The following is a 15,166-nucleotide window of genomic DNA, read 5'->3' on the forward strand; positions in this document are numbered from 1 at the left end:
TAATTTTTGTGAATATTTTATTTAAAAGATCAGAAATAATACATTAATTGCCAGTTCAATAATGCTAATGTTTCAAAATAAAATTCAGGTGAGTCATTCGGGGAGGTTAATTATTTTAAAACTTAATGCACCGAAACCACAAATTGTCCTTTGGAAGTATTTTAATTTAAAAAAGTTAAAGGATCACAATAAGACAATCAGTTCCTCCTCACCCTAACCCCTGCCCCAACATGGAAGACTTTCTACCAAAGTTTACAAGACCAATACAAGCAGCAATGTAGTTTTACAGTTTAGGAGTTGAGCTTTTCATTAACTTGTTTCAGTATACCAGTTGTAGTTCGAGAATTCATCAAAACACTGCACCAGCAAACATCCTCTATCTGGATATCACAGAATATACATGGTTTGGTTTGTAACCAATGGCTCTTTTACAACCAATAGTGTACTTTCATATTGGGTCTACATCCCAAAAGGACACCAGTCAGATCATGCATGGATTCACTCAAGAGTAAAGAATTTTTCAAATAGGGCACCAATCATAGCAATGGTTATTTCAAATAATTAAATCTATTTACAACTTGACTGTCAAATAGGTAATACATCAGATATTTGGCTGACTGAAACTATCATTCTTTTAATCTTTTGAGGTATGCAAAACTTTGAATTGTAAACTTTATTCCTTCACTCAGACAGATGACAGGTTTATACCCCAGATCTCTCTTTGCTCTTTCACAACTGTAATAATGGAATGTTCCTGCTAATGCCACTCTCATGGGAGTGAAGGTAGGTTTAAGGGTTAAAAATGGCTTCAGCAGGAATAATAAAATTGAGAGCAAGGCAGCCAGGTAATATGCAAACAGGTAAGGTATGTGATACTTTGGACGATCATAATTTAATCCAACCAATAGCTCCGACAAGAAAGTCCAGAAGGGAATTGGTTCATCGTTTGTGATATGATAAGCCTATTGGAATAAAAGAGAGTTGAAATCAATGAAGACATTTAAAAACTTTTCTAAATCAACTAATCATCATGACAACAATACTGCTAAATGCCAAGTTGCTATAATACTTCCCTTCTTCCTGTGTCCACAATGACAAATAGGAAAGTTAACGGGGGAGAGGGAAGAATAAGAAAGTGGGAAATTTTTATGATGGCCAAACTAGTTTTAATATTATAGGATTTTGTTTTTAAACGTTGGCCTTAGATTGATGGTGGTACTCTTGTCTGAGCCAGGAGATAAGTTTAAGTCCTATTCCAAAGATCTGATTACAAACGAAGAATGCAGTACATTGTTAGAGATAATTACTTTTGTTTAAGTTATGAAGTTGCCATTTCTATCATCTCAGGATAAATATTTCACAGCACTATGTTGAATAAGGAGCCAAAGAATTCTGTCAATATTCTGGTCATTATCCCTGAGGTATTACCCATTATCTAGTGTTTCTGGAAGTATCCAAAGCCTTGGTGCCAGTACAGCTCAGGGAGTGAGCTAGGTAATGACATCTTTTTAGTTGACTGCTTAACTACATTTAAAATCCTTTAAGTTTGATTAATTATGCTTAATTACATTAAATAAAGCTCAAGTATGTTTAATACGCTGAGACTATTTTGTTATATTGCTAGTTTAGTTTCACTAATTTTAATCACATCAAGATTGTTTGTATTCCTAATTTCTTAATTAAAGATCAGACTTTGGAGTTGAGCTGTGTTACTGGATTGGATTGGAAAGCAAGTCATACAGAATCAACCCCCACCCCGGCCCCCTCTTAATCTCTATGTGGTGTTGGTTTGTTTAAGTGGCCATTACAGTAGGTCTCCAATTATACAGATTGCATCTATTATTAAAAAAGGCAGTGACAAACTGACATAAGGCTACTGTAGCAATAGAGCAACTCAACCAATTACAGTGAAGCCTTTAAAGCAATATTACTGTAGTTTGGTTTTGGAAATAATTATGTAGACTCACAATATTAGTCATTACCTTTCCACAGATGTGTGAATTTGAGTGAAGATTTTCTGCTGCTAGGATTAGCCCATGTACGACGTTATCAACATAGGTAAAATCTACCAGGTTCTTACCATTACTGTAAAAGAAACAAGCAGTTACCAGACCATGAAATAACAACAAACACAACACTACTTACACACGCAAAGTAGCATTAGTGACAGCTATATTACCAATGACAAATGTCCCATCAATGCCCTCTGAGAAACTTGAATATCTTGAGGACATTATCTGTCCTTTTAAATAACAATCAGGATTAGGTTGATCCCAATCCTATCACAAAAGAAAACCCCTTTCCATTACAGCAATCAGTCCAGTGAATTAGCACTGCACAACTTCCAAGACAAAAACACACTTCCTTTAGGTATGGAGATCAAATCTAGGCTCAGGCCTCCAAGTGTGTTTTAAATAAGACCCTGCCGAGATGCTGAAACCTCTACCTTTGTACCCCCACCCTTATGCAATACCATTCCCATTTACTTTATGCATGTTATAAAACCACACAATAAGATCCATCTGTGCACCAACATCAAGAAGCCTCTCACCATTGAAAACAGAATGTTATCCTCAATTTTTCTCTACAATAGTGCAAGAAGCTGTTGGCATTTCACTCTGCAATTGTCATGATTTTTAAAAAATTTCTACTCAAGTATACAAAGACACAGAATCCCAAACATTCTGAAGAATGCTTGCCTGCAATTTCCCAACTACACCCCAATACTGGACATCAAAAGGTGTACAAAGGTGGAGTAACTGATTCCTGCTGTTCCTCGGAGTTACACCAGGAATTCTGCCTAGTGAATCTGTCACTGTGATCCTTTGATTTATGCAAAACCTCATGTGATATCTTAAAATCCAGAAATACCTCATTCAATTGTCCTCCACCCATTATTAATGAGCCTGCAAGTTACACCCTCAGACTAACAGGATATTATTTGCCAAACAATTTCCCTTTCATAAAAGCACTCTAATCAGTGCCATCTAAATGGATGTAATCACATACTTAACAACAGATTTCAGTATTTTGATGACAACTAATCTCAAACAAATTGCTGTATTGTTTACTACTTTCCCATCTCACTTCTAATCCACATTTTATAAATAAGATAATCCTAACTTCTGACCTTTCCCAAAAGGAGCAAATATTTATTCTGTATGCATTACTACATCCATATATTACCAACCCAATCACAAACTTCATCTTGCCACTCCTTGCAGCTTGTACAAGGACAGGTACTAAGTGTGGATCTTGTGGTCCAAATATGCCATGAGGACGAATTGCAATTGTCATGAAGTTTTTTTCCGGATCATTAGCATTGAGAACTTCCTGCAAGATAAAATACATACAAAAATCATGGATATGTGTAGAAGAAAATAAAAGTATTTCCGTTTTCACAAGAGGCAATAATCCTTAGCCCACTGTGACATAAATTGATGAACAACTAACGCAGTTGCCAAATCACCTCGAACCTTTTACAATTACTGGATGTTCAAAAATACTGTAACAGTCAAAGGGGATATAAATGTATTAAAAGAGTACATAAATTATAACAATAACTATAACCACTTTTGAACAAAATCAAATTTAACAATAAATGGCGTCAAATTCACTTAAAGGTTAATCAACTTATCATATGAAATCATTTTAGAAGTACCAAACTGAATGAGTACAGTATTGTAACTAATGCACATTTGTTTACAATTCTTGTGCAACAGCTAAAACAGCACAGTAGGAATTTGGATAGATTCATAAACAGTTTTTAGAAATGTCACTGAACAAGCTCAAAACCAGAAAAAAAACTTCCTCTGAAGAATAAGACAGTAAAACTTACGAAGTAAGGAAACAAGAAATTTACATTGGAGGCAAATGCTCAGCAATGTTTCTCCTTAATACTAGTCATGTCATCGGGAGATTAAATATGCAAGTATTACACCGTTTACTGATGAAAGCATTGAGGGAAAAAGCCTTTTCAGTTTAGGATGGGCAACGTATAAGTAAGTTTCAATTGACAGGATAAGAATGAAATTGCCCTCAAAGACAGGTTAAAAAAAAATCAAAGCGGTTGACCGACAGGTGAAAGTTAGGACTATAATTTTTAGAAGGGAGATTAAAGAAACTGAATGGCACACAAGATTGTCACAATGATTAAGAGCATCTCTGTGTAAAGTAGATAAAGCATCTAACATTTTCCATTGGTTGCTGGTTGTCATTTGATGGATAATGTAACAACACAAAGTGGGACAAATAGGCAATCTCTGCAAGGCTATAATCACAGGCAAAATGGAAAATAAAAATATTTACAACAGTGAACAGGGATGATCTCCCAAAACTGTACAGGAGACACACATTGGTGTGCTAAATGGGATAAGGTACAAATAGACCCTTCCATGTGGAGATGATGTTCTTTATAAAACACATATCTTCATCTTTACCACCAAATTAAAATGTTGTTTCATATTTCGATTCCCCACAAAGTTAGTTTCCAAGAATAAAAGTAATAATCATTACTTTCAAATTTGTGATTCAAAAGTTACAAAACTTACCATTTCCTGCAAGATCTTTGTTTGTGAATAGTAGTCAACGGGTTTTTTAGCATATGGTAGGTCCTCAGAACCATTCTTTAGGTCTCTGCCTTCAAATACAACACTTGCACTACTAGTCAGCACCAGTTTCTGTGTGCAAGAAGACAGTACAATTAAGCCACGAAAGATTTTTGTTTGGGGTGCTGACATTAAAGTGTCAGGTGAACTGATTCTTACTTGAACACCAGCTTCCTGGCATGCCTCAATTATTGTTTTGGTCCCTGTGTAATTGACCTTGTAGAACAGTTCTCTGTCGTCGCTGGAAGGTGGTGGAGAAGCACAATGAAATACGATATTCACATCTTGAATTGCTGGCAGTATATCCTAAAAAATCATAATTAATTTATTTGTAATTCTACTGCCGATTTCTTTCTTTTAAATACCTTTATTAAATAAGCTTAGGATACACAATATCAAAATAAGTTCCTCACATGTTTACATGTGGCAGTTTGAAAATGAAAATATTTCTTTTAAACAGGTGAGAATTGAAACATTCTTATGAAAGAATTCAACACTAGTTTCTTAATGACTGTGGCATTAATTTAAAGGCTTCAACTTGAATCACTTTGATATTGATGTGTGGCAGCATGGTAGCATAGTGGTCACCGCGTTGCTTTACAGACCAGCAATCACAGATTGGGGTTCAGTTCTCACCGGTGCCTGCAAGGAGTTTGTACGTTCTCTGTGCGACCACACGAATTTACTCCAGGTGCTCCAGATTCCTCCCTAGGTTAGTGTTAGTGAGTTGTGCGTATGCTACGCTGGTGTCAGAAGTGTGGCGACATTTGCAGGCCGTGCAGCACAATCCTCACCGATTTGATTTGATCCAAACAATGCATTTCACTGTATGTTTCAACGTACATGTGACAAATTAAAAAGCTAATTTAACCAACAAGCAGAAAGTTTTTTCCTCAAAAGTCAAGGACATAAATGTTACTAGAGAAGTCTGAAATCACAAACAAGAGAAAAATCTGCAGACGCCGGAAAACCAAGCAACACGCACAAAATGCTGGAGAAACTCAGCAGGCTGGGCAGCATCTATGGAAAAGAGTACAGTCGATGTTTCAGGCCAAGACTCGCCTGAAATGTTGACTGTACTCTTTTCCATCGATGCTGCCTAGCCTGCTGAGTTCCTCCAGCATTTTGTGTGTATTGCTTGGTCAGTAACTTTGGAATATCTCATTTACAAGATGGTTGCATCCACAGAACTGCCACTCACTGAATTTTTTTTTTTTTTTTTTTTTTTTTTTTTTTTTACACACACTGCTGTGTGTGAAAATCCCAGGAGATCAGCAGTTTTTGAGATACTCAAACCATCCCGTCTGACAGTCAAAGTCACTTAATCAAATTTCTTCCCCATTCTGATGTTTGGTCTGAACAATAACTGAACCTCTTGACCATGTCTGCATGCTTTTATGCATCGAGTTGCTGCCACATGATTGGCTGATTAGATATTTGTATTAATGAGCAGGCGTACTAAATGAAGTGGCTACAGAATGTACTTCTGCAATACACTTTTCTGCACTATGCCATAAAATTCCAGAAACCTTGGATTTGAACAAACTCTATGACTGGACAACTAGAACCCTCTTAGGTACAGGATTACAATTCAGCACTATCCACATAAATTATTCTTCATTTCATTCATAACAGCTTACCTCTTATACTAATATGGTGACCTCGAAGTCTAGACTCTTCAAAATGGGAGAACAAAATCTCCCTACACCCAGCCTGTTAATCCCTGTAAGTTTCAATGAACAGCTTGTGGTCCTGTGATTTCACCAGACATACCAATGGAAACAGACCCCTTGTCCAACCACAATGACAAACATCAAGTCTCTGAACTCTACCAATCCCACTTCCAGCTCACTGCAGAAATTTCTATGAAACAACATTGTGCTTATCTAATTAATACTTCACTGTGGCATTTAGAGGTGGAAATAGGAAGGAGCTGAGGGCAATACAGAGGGACCTGAAAGCCAGGATCAGGGAGGCTAAAGACAGGTACAGGAGGAAGCTTGAGTGGAAACTCCAGCAGAACAACATGAGAGAGATCTGGAGGGGGATGAGGACCATCACTGAGTTTCCGCAAACTAGCAACAGAGGAGCTGAAGGCAGTGTAGACAGGGCCAATGAACTTAACCTGTTCTTTAACAGATTTGACATTGTGGCCCCTGTCCATCCCCCACATGAGCCATCTGTTGTCGGCCCCCAACCAACAAATATTCCACTCTCCCCTCCTACCCCTCCTCACAGTCCCCCACCCTGCTCTCATGACTATACCCCATCCCCACATGAAGCCACCACGGTGGGCTTCACAGCTGAACAGGTGAGAAGACAGCTGAAACATCTCAACCCAAGCAAGGCTGCAGGACCGGATGGTGTCAGTACCAGGGTGCTCAAAGCCTGTGCCCCTCAGCTATGTGGAGTACTTCGCCATGTATTCAACCTGAGCCTGAGGCTCCGGAGGGTTCCTGTGCTGTGGAAGATGTCCTGCCTCGTCCCTGTGCGGAAGACGCCGCGCCCCAGCGGCCTCAGTGACTACAGACCGGTGGCATTGACCTCCCACATCATGAAGACCCTGGAGAGACTTGTTCTGGAGCTGCTCCGGCCTATGGTCAGGCCACACTTAGATCTCCTCCAGCTCGCCGACCAGCCCCGACTAGGGGTTGAGGATGTCATTGTCTACCTGCTGAACCGTGTCTATGCCCACCTGGACAAGCCAGTGAGCACTGTGAGGGTCATGTTTTTTGACTTCTCCAGTGCGTTCAACACCATCCGCCCTGCTCTGCTGGGGGAGAAGCTGACAGCGATGCAGGTGGATGCTTCCCTGGTATCATGAATTCTTGATTACCTGACTGGCAGACCACAGTACGTGTGCTTGCAACACTGTGTGTCCGACAGAGTGATCAGCAGCACTGGGGCTCCACAGGGGACTGTCTTGTCTCTCTTTCTCTTCACCATTTACACCTCAGACTTCAACTACTGCACAGAGTCTTGTCATCTTCAGAAGTTTTCTGATGACTCTGCCATAGTTGGATGCATCAGCAAGGGAGATGAGGCTGAGTACAGGGCTACGGTAGGAAACTTTGTCACATGGTGTGAGCAGAATTATCTGCAGCTTAATGTGAAAAAGGAGCTGGTGGTAGACCTGAGGGGAGCTAAGGTACCGGTGACCCCTGTTTCCATCCAGGAGGTCAGTGTGGACATGGTGGAGGATACCAATTGACAATAAACTGGACTGGTCAAAGAACACTGAGGCTGTCTACAAGAAGGGTCAGAGCCATCTCTATTTCCTGAGGAGACTGAGGTCCTTTAACATCTGCCAGACGATGCTGAGGATGTTCTACGAGTCTGTGGTGGCCAGTGCTATCATGTTTGCTGTCGGGTGCTGGGGCAGCAGGCTGAGGGTAGCAGACACCAACAGAATCAACAAACTCATTTGTAAGGCCAGTGATGTTGTGGGGATGGAACTGGACTCTCTCATGGTGGTGTTTGAAAAGAGGATGCTGTCTAAGTTGCATGCCGTCTTGGTCAATGTCTCCCACCCACTACATAATGTACTGGTTGGGCACAGGAGTACATTCAGCCAGAGACGTATTCCACTGAGATGCAGCACAGAGCGTCATAGGAAGTCATTCCTGCCTGTGGCCATCAAACTTTACAACTCCTCCCTTGGAGGGTCAGACACCCTGAGCCAATAGGCTGGTCCTGGACTTCTTTCATAATTTACATATTACTATTTAACTATTTATGGTTCTATTACTATTTATTATTTATGGTGCAACTGTAACGAAAACCAATTTCCCCCGGGATCAATAAAGTATGACTATGATATGGCTCCACCATCTCTTGAAACAGCAAGTTCCAGATTTCAGCATCCCCTGCACTGGAGAAAACATTCTTCCTCAGATCCCTTGCCTCCTATTCCCTTTCTTAAAGATACTGCTACAAGGGGTAAAGTTTTTCCACTAACTTTGCTCCTGAAAATTTATATACGTCAATCAGGTAACTCCGGAGTCTTCTCTATTCCAGCCTGCCCAGTCGCTGATATGAAACGTTCTGTCCCAGACAACATCCTGATGAACTTCCCCTGCTCCACTTCAGTATAATGACATCCTTCTCACTGAGTGGCAACCAGACTGCACAGTACTTCAGCCAAGTACAAGATGTTACAAGATGTTTGGAGATGTTCCTCCTTTTACATTCCCTAATGGCATTTCAGTAACCCATTTACTTTCCCCTATGCCTATTGGATCTCTCCTGCTTTCAGTTTTCAATAATTTCCTTTCTTTATGCTACCTATCATACCCATGGTCATCCATGGATTCATTGACTTATTGACCCTACCACAGTGGAAACATATTGGGTTTGAACTATCACTATTTCACTTTCGAATTATTTCCATTGGTCAGACACAGAATTATCTGCAAGACTAACTGTTCCCAATCTACTTTTGTAAGGTTCTGTTTTATCAGATTGACATCAGCCTTCCTCAGATGTACCGTGGTCAGCATTCTAACTGGCTGCATCACTGTCTGGTATGGGGGCGCTACTGCACAGGATTGTAAGACGCTACAGAAAGTTGTAAAGTTAGTCAGCTCCATCATGGGTACTAGCCTCCGCAGTATCCAAGACATCTTGAAGTAGCGGTGCCTCAGAAAGGCAGCGTCCATTATTAAGGACCTGCAGCACCCAGGACATGCCCTCTTCTCATTGTTACCATCAGGAAAGAGGTACAGAAGTCTGAAGGCACACACTCAAAGTTTCAGGAACAGCTTCTTCCCCTCTGCCATCCGATTTCCAAATAGACAGTGAACCCATGAACAGTATCCCACTTTTTACAGTCTTTGCTCTATTTTAACTATTTAATATACATATATTACTGTAATCGATTTATTTTTCCTATATTTATCACGTATTGCATTGTATTGCTGCGGCTAAGTTAATAGCTTTCATGACATATGCCGATGATAATTAAACCCGATTCTGATTCCATTTCAAAACCTTAATTTCCAGTCCATCCTCTTCTTTTAACGAAACCGCATTAAAACCAAAGAGCTATAAAAGTTCAATGCAGTCATTTTTTTCATAGTTTAAAAAAGTAGAACTCTATTTATTTATACTGACCTCTTTACAGCAGAGATCCGCACTAAAAAACGGAACTCCTTCACTCGCGGATGGTTTTCGGATATCCAAAATATTAACACGGTACCCTTTCTCCAGAAGCTTTGTCACCAGACGTTGGCCCAAAAAGCCGGAGCCCCCGATAACAGTGCATTTGTTGTGCTGCTAACAGGATAGGAAAGATTGATTCTTACCAGCTCTTGGCCAAACAGGTGATTGTCATCCAAGGTACAAAGGCTGCCCCACGAATGCATGGTTTTCTTCACCAAAAATGTCCCCGCCCCCATTCCCTACCCTACCCACTTCATTCATTCTATATCAGGCGCATCTCCATTTCCCGGCGCAAACATTGCCAATTGAATACTCACTCGCAAACGTGTAGCCATCTCTCCCGCGGCACAGCACAATGTACACAGTACTTCACCAAAACTCTCAGCCCACCTGGGACGGAAAGGTATCAGTGCGACCGCAATCCTCATTGGCCCACGGAGGTTCTCTCCCTTCTGATTGGAAAGCGGCGCGTCGTTGCTCTGGTGACTGGTCTATAAACCAATCAAATTATCGAGTGATCATGGGCCGTGATGACGTATAACAGTAACCAATTGAAATTGGGCTGAGCTCCACTCGCCGGTTGTGACCAGGTTCAATGTTCCCCTGGAACCCATTCACAAGATAAATTGATGCTGAACCTTTATGTTGTGAATAAGCGTCAAATAAAATCGATTCGTGTATCGATTGTTAAATATTTATAATGGAATGCTAACATTACTGAAACTTACTTTTTTAAAATGTCAGGGACAGTCAAAACAACACACATCAAAGTTGTTGGTGAACGCAGCAGGCCAGGCAGCATCTGTAGGAAGAGGTGCAGTCGACGTTTCAGGCCGAGACCCTTCGTCAGGACTAACTGAAGGAAGAGTGAGTAAGGGATTTGAAAGTTGGAGGGGGAGGGGGAGATCCAAAATGATAGGAGAAGACAGGAGGGGGAGGGATAGAGCCAAGAGCTGGACAGGTGAAAGGCAAAAGGGATACGAGAGGATCATGGGACAGGAGGTCCGGGAAGAAAGACAACGGGGGGGGGGGGACCCAGAGGATGAGCAAGAGGTATATTCAGAGGGACAGAGGGAGAAAAAGGAGAATGAGAGAAAGAATGTGTGTATAAAAATAAGTAACAGATGGGGTACGAGGGGGAGGTGGGACTTTAGCGGAAGTTAGAGAAGTCGACGTTCATGCCATCAGGTTGGAGGGACAGTCAAAAGAAATGTTCGAGGAATATAATTCTGGTTAATAGGCTGTGCGGCGCCTTTGAAATGATTACTTTGCGACAGAAGTCAGCTATAATACCAATTAAAAACAGAAAATGCTGGAGGTGAAGATAGAAACATGCTTCTAGTTTTATGTTGAGGATTTTTCAGCTGATCTCTTTTCAACTGATACAAACACGAGAATATATCAAGCAAGAGGAACCCACCCAGCCTACTCTGACACTCTGCCATTCAACAATATCATGACTGATCGTCCACCTCTCCATTTTCTGACTCCATCCCCAATCTACCAAGCAAAAACCCTCTGGCGCCGAGTCTGACAGTTTCGCTCAGAAAGGGTGGAGCTGGGGCGGGGAGAGGAGAGCGGTGGTGAGAGGGGATTCAATAGTTCGGGGTCAGACAGGAGACCCTATGGACATGAAAGAGACTCCAAGATGCCCAGGTTAGGGACGTCTCAACATTCTTAAGGCAGGGGGTTAGCAGCTAGAGTTCATGGTACATAATGGTACACAACGTTATAAACAGGAAAAACAAAGAGGTCCTGAAGACTGAATAAAAGGAGTTAGGTAGAAAACTGAAAAGCAGCACCTCAAGGGTAGTAACTTCTGGATTCTACCCATAGTGAGGGTAAGACTGGATGATACGGCAGATAAATGGGTGACGGCTGAAGAATAGGTGCAGGAGGTAAAGTTTCAGATTTGTAGGTCATTGGGATCTCTTCTGGGGAAGGTATGATCTGTACAAAAGGGACGAGTTACACTGAACTTAAGGGGGACTAATCTCCTAGCGGGCAGGTTTACGGGAGCTTTTGGGAATGATTTAAACTAGGTTGGCAGGGAGATGGGCACCAATGTGATAGATCAGAGGATGAGGCAGTTGGTGTAAAGGTAGATACAGTGGGGAGAGAGACTGTGAGGACGGATAGGCAGCTGCAAGATTAGAGACATTTCAGAGACTCTTCGATGAGCGCCTCAATGAAAGAAAAATGCAAGCTATACAGAAGGGAAATATTGGACTCATCTTAGAACAGGTTAAAAAGTCAGTACAATACTGTCCGCTGAAGGGATTGTTCTGTTCTGTACTGTGTGACGTTCTATGCTCAAAAGCAATTAATAACAGCCTTCCAAAGACGCACGTGCTCTACAGATACCGTCCCATTTCAATCTTAAATAACCTACGCATATTTTGAGCTCCAGTACAGTACTAGACTCTCAAGCCTTGGAAACCATCCAACATTTAGCTCTATAAATGTTTCTCTCAACAAGTCTGAACGTTCTAACCTACTCAATTTCTCCTAAGGTGACAGGCCCGCCACCTCATCAACCAGGTTGGTGAATATTTACTCCGTAACAAATACATCTTCCTAGATAAGTAAATCAAGACTATAATTTTTCAGGTATGGTTTTAGCAAGACTCTACTTGATGTAAATAAGACATCTTTACTCTTGTAGCAATACTTAGAAGGTTGGAAAGACTCAGTGGGTCAGGCAGCACCTATAGAGGAAAATAAGCAGTTGACATTTTGGGCTAATACCTTTCATCAGGACTGGAAAGGAAGTGGGCAGAAACCAGAGTAAAAGCGTTTGGCTTGGGGGGGGGGGGTTGGGGGAAGAGGGGGATGGAGAGTAGCAGGAGATAGCAGGTGATACATGAATCCAGGTGAGAGAGGGAAGGCAGGAGGATGGGGAAAGTGGGGAAAAGGGAATAATATGAGAAACTGGGAGGTGATAATTGGGGAAGGCAAAGGGCTGAAGAAAGAATCTGATAGGAGAGGACAATAGACTATGGAATAAAAGGAAGGGATGGGGTGGAGGGACCAGAAGGAAGAAGGAGAAGGCAGGTTGGGTGAGCGGGGCGGGGCTGGGTGATGCAGAGGGTATAATGGAGCCAGAGATAGGGGCATTTTGTGTGTTTTGCTCTAGATTTCCGGTATCTGCAGTCTCTCCTGTGTCTCCATCTTTACTCTTGTATCTACATGTTCACTTTTAGTGACTGATTTACAAGAGCAGCCTAGTTCTTTTTAACAGCAACATTTTCCAATAGCTCATATTTTCAAAAAAGCTCAGTTTTTTTTTCTACTCACGTGGATAACTTCTCAACTTTCTATATCATATTCTGAGTGCCATAATTTGGCTCCATGTTGATATTGAGTGCTCCCATTCTAGTGTCTCTGAGCACCCTCACTTCAGGAGGATTATTCTATATCAATCTATAATTCAAAAAAAATCTAATGTACTTAACTACTTTAGCTTATTTTCTGAAGGGGATTAGCTGTCACCATTTCAAGTGGAGGGTCCCAACCAAGGAGGAGAAACAGTAGTCTAGCGGTTAGCATGACACGATTACAACTCAGGGTGTTCTGGAGTTCAGAGTTCAATTCCACTCCCACTTTGGAAGGAATCTCTGTACGTCCTACCCATCATCGCGTGCTCCAGTTTCTTCCCACAGTCCAAAGATGTACCGTGTAAGTTCATTGGTCATTGCAAACTGCCCTGTAATTGGGTTACCTCAATCAGGATTGTGGGGGTTGCTGGGGCAGCCTGACAAGAAAAGCTGGAAGGGCCTACTCTCTGCTGTATCGCTAAATAAACAAACAAACAAACAAATAAATAGACAGATAAACAGGTAAAAAAAATTCCAGCTAATGAAACAAATTAAATAGATGTTTTAAATGGAACTCTATTTTGGGGAATAATTCCAACAGATTATAATTCTACAAAGTATTTCCAAACACAAGTATAATTCTTACAAACTAGAAAACCATACCAATGAGCTGCAGACAAACAAAATGGCAGCTCTTGGAAGAATTCCTGCTCAGGTCAAGGCTGAGAAGTGATTCTACGTCTTTATCTCTGCAACTGCCCCCCCCCCCACCCCACTACTGCCTTATAACATTTAGATTTTTTTTGCCAGTCATCTAGTGACAGCTTCACCTGCATGTTATGTTTCCAGAAGTGTTTTGATCTGACAGATGTCAGGAGCTGTGGGTGAATGGGAAATGTTCTTATTTTCTGAATAGGCTGCAGTCTCAGTCACGTCAACAATAGGCTCCCTGAGCCTGGACAATAGTGCTTCTGAAGGGGTTGGCTAAATAATGCTAGTTAAAAATAATTATAAACTTCTTGACCTTGAACAGTTTCTTCTATGGAGTTAAAGAAACAGAGTTTAGCAAAATGCCTCCTGACCCTGGATGTAAATATCCATCAGAGATCATCCACTCAGCTTCTCCATTGCCCTTAGCATCCTCACCACTACTAATATTCCCATTTAGTTCCATGTGCTCACCAAAGAGGAATTAGTCAAGGGTTTGCACGATGTGGAAAGATAGAGAGAGATCTGGAAGTATACATATATCCACAAATGCTTAAAGGTGGCCAGCCAAGTTACTAAGGGGGTTACAGTGTCAAATGCGGTGGTTTCCTTCATCAGCCGAACAAAGTTGAAAAAGTAAGCCTGAATAACAGAAAGGAGCTCGACTACTTCAGAGATCTGGCCCCGATGCCATGAGAAAGATGGAAGTACACTGAAGAGTGGACAGAGGACATTTAGGATGATATTGCCAGGATTATAAAGTTGTAACAGCAAGGAAAGATTGGATAATGTAGCTTTATTTTCTTTGGAATTGTTAAGGCTACAGAGAAACTTAAGCAAGAGTATAAATTTACAGGGGGCTCAGATAGAGAAGATAGAAAGGACTTGAGTTAATTAGAAAACAGGGGCAAAGATTTCAATTAATTGGGGAAAGAATCTAAAGTTATGATGGTAATGGGTTTGCTGACTGTGAAATTCTAAACTCAGACGAAGTCCTTAAGACCCATCTGATATGGATGGCTATAAGTACCCTCACTAAAGGGAGTAAAACCATAACTATCCAAACTTCAAAAGCTACTTCTCCACATTGAGTATAGCTACCAATACCCACTTTTTGAGTGAAGGGATCCCCCTCCCTTCCAAGGAGGAGATACTTCCAGCTAACAAAGCTACACGGTTCCCAGGTACCCATAGTAAATGCTGTGAAGCTGGCTCTTTTGAGTGTACAAACCTTCCAACTATTTGTAGATCAGCTATTGATATGCTAAGTGATAATATCAATCTGGTCAGCAAGCTTCCTTGAACTAAGCAGCTTAGCCAGCATTGTCTATTTTGAACAAGCCAAATTAAATAACCCATTATTGCAACTCTTCA

The 15,166-nt window shown here is 41.2% G+C and overlaps 2 protein-coding genes across 4 annotated transcripts in view; one reads left to right on the forward strand and one right to left on the reverse strand.

Moving 5' to 3' along the window:
- The window catches only part of nsdhl (NAD(P) dependent 3-beta-hydroxysteroid dehydrogenase NSDHL), a 20,476-nt gene continuing 5,310 nt past the window's right edge, over nucleotides 1-15,166 (reverse strand). The window contains exons 2-8 of one of the 3 annotated variants that reach the window (XM_072270610.1): nucleotides 10,158-10,258; nucleotides 9,720-9,878; nucleotides 4,767-4,913; nucleotides 4,551-4,679; nucleotides 3,191-3,333; nucleotides 1,983-2,085; nucleotides 1-962 (exon numbers count right to left, since the gene is read on the reverse strand). In XM_072270610.1, the coding sequence (XP_072126711.1) occupies nucleotides 627-962; nucleotides 1,983-2,085; nucleotides 3,191-3,333; nucleotides 4,551-4,679; nucleotides 4,767-4,913; nucleotides 9,720-9,878; nucleotides 10,158-10,258 (1,118 nt within the window). In that variant the 3' untranslated portion in view covers nucleotides 1-626. Of the gene's footprint in view, nucleotides 963-1,982; nucleotides 2,086-3,190; nucleotides 3,334-4,550; nucleotides 4,680-4,766; nucleotides 4,914-9,719; nucleotides 9,882-10,084; nucleotides 10,259-15,166 lie in introns of those variants that run through there. The other 2 variants (XM_072270612.1, XM_072270611.1) reach the window with 2 other exon arrangements.
- The window catches only part of LOC140204169 (centrin-2-like), a 22,090-nt gene continuing 17,308 nt past the window's right edge, over nucleotides 10,385-15,166 (forward strand). Inside the window, exon 1 of the mRNA XM_072270613.1 lies at nucleotides 10,385-10,634. Within this exon, the coding sequence (XP_072126714.1) occupies nucleotides 10,473-10,634 (162 nt within the window). The 5' untranslated portion in view covers nucleotides 10,385-10,472. The remainder of the gene's footprint in view (nucleotides 10,635-15,166) is intronic.

Source organism: Mobula birostris, chromosome 10 (assembly GCF_030028105.1).
Source record: "Mobula birostris isolate sMobBir1 chromosome 10, sMobBir1.hap1, whole genome shotgun sequence".
Lineage (NCBI taxonomy): Eukaryota > Metazoa > Chordata > Chondrichthyes > Myliobatiformes > Myliobatidae > Mobula > Mobula birostris.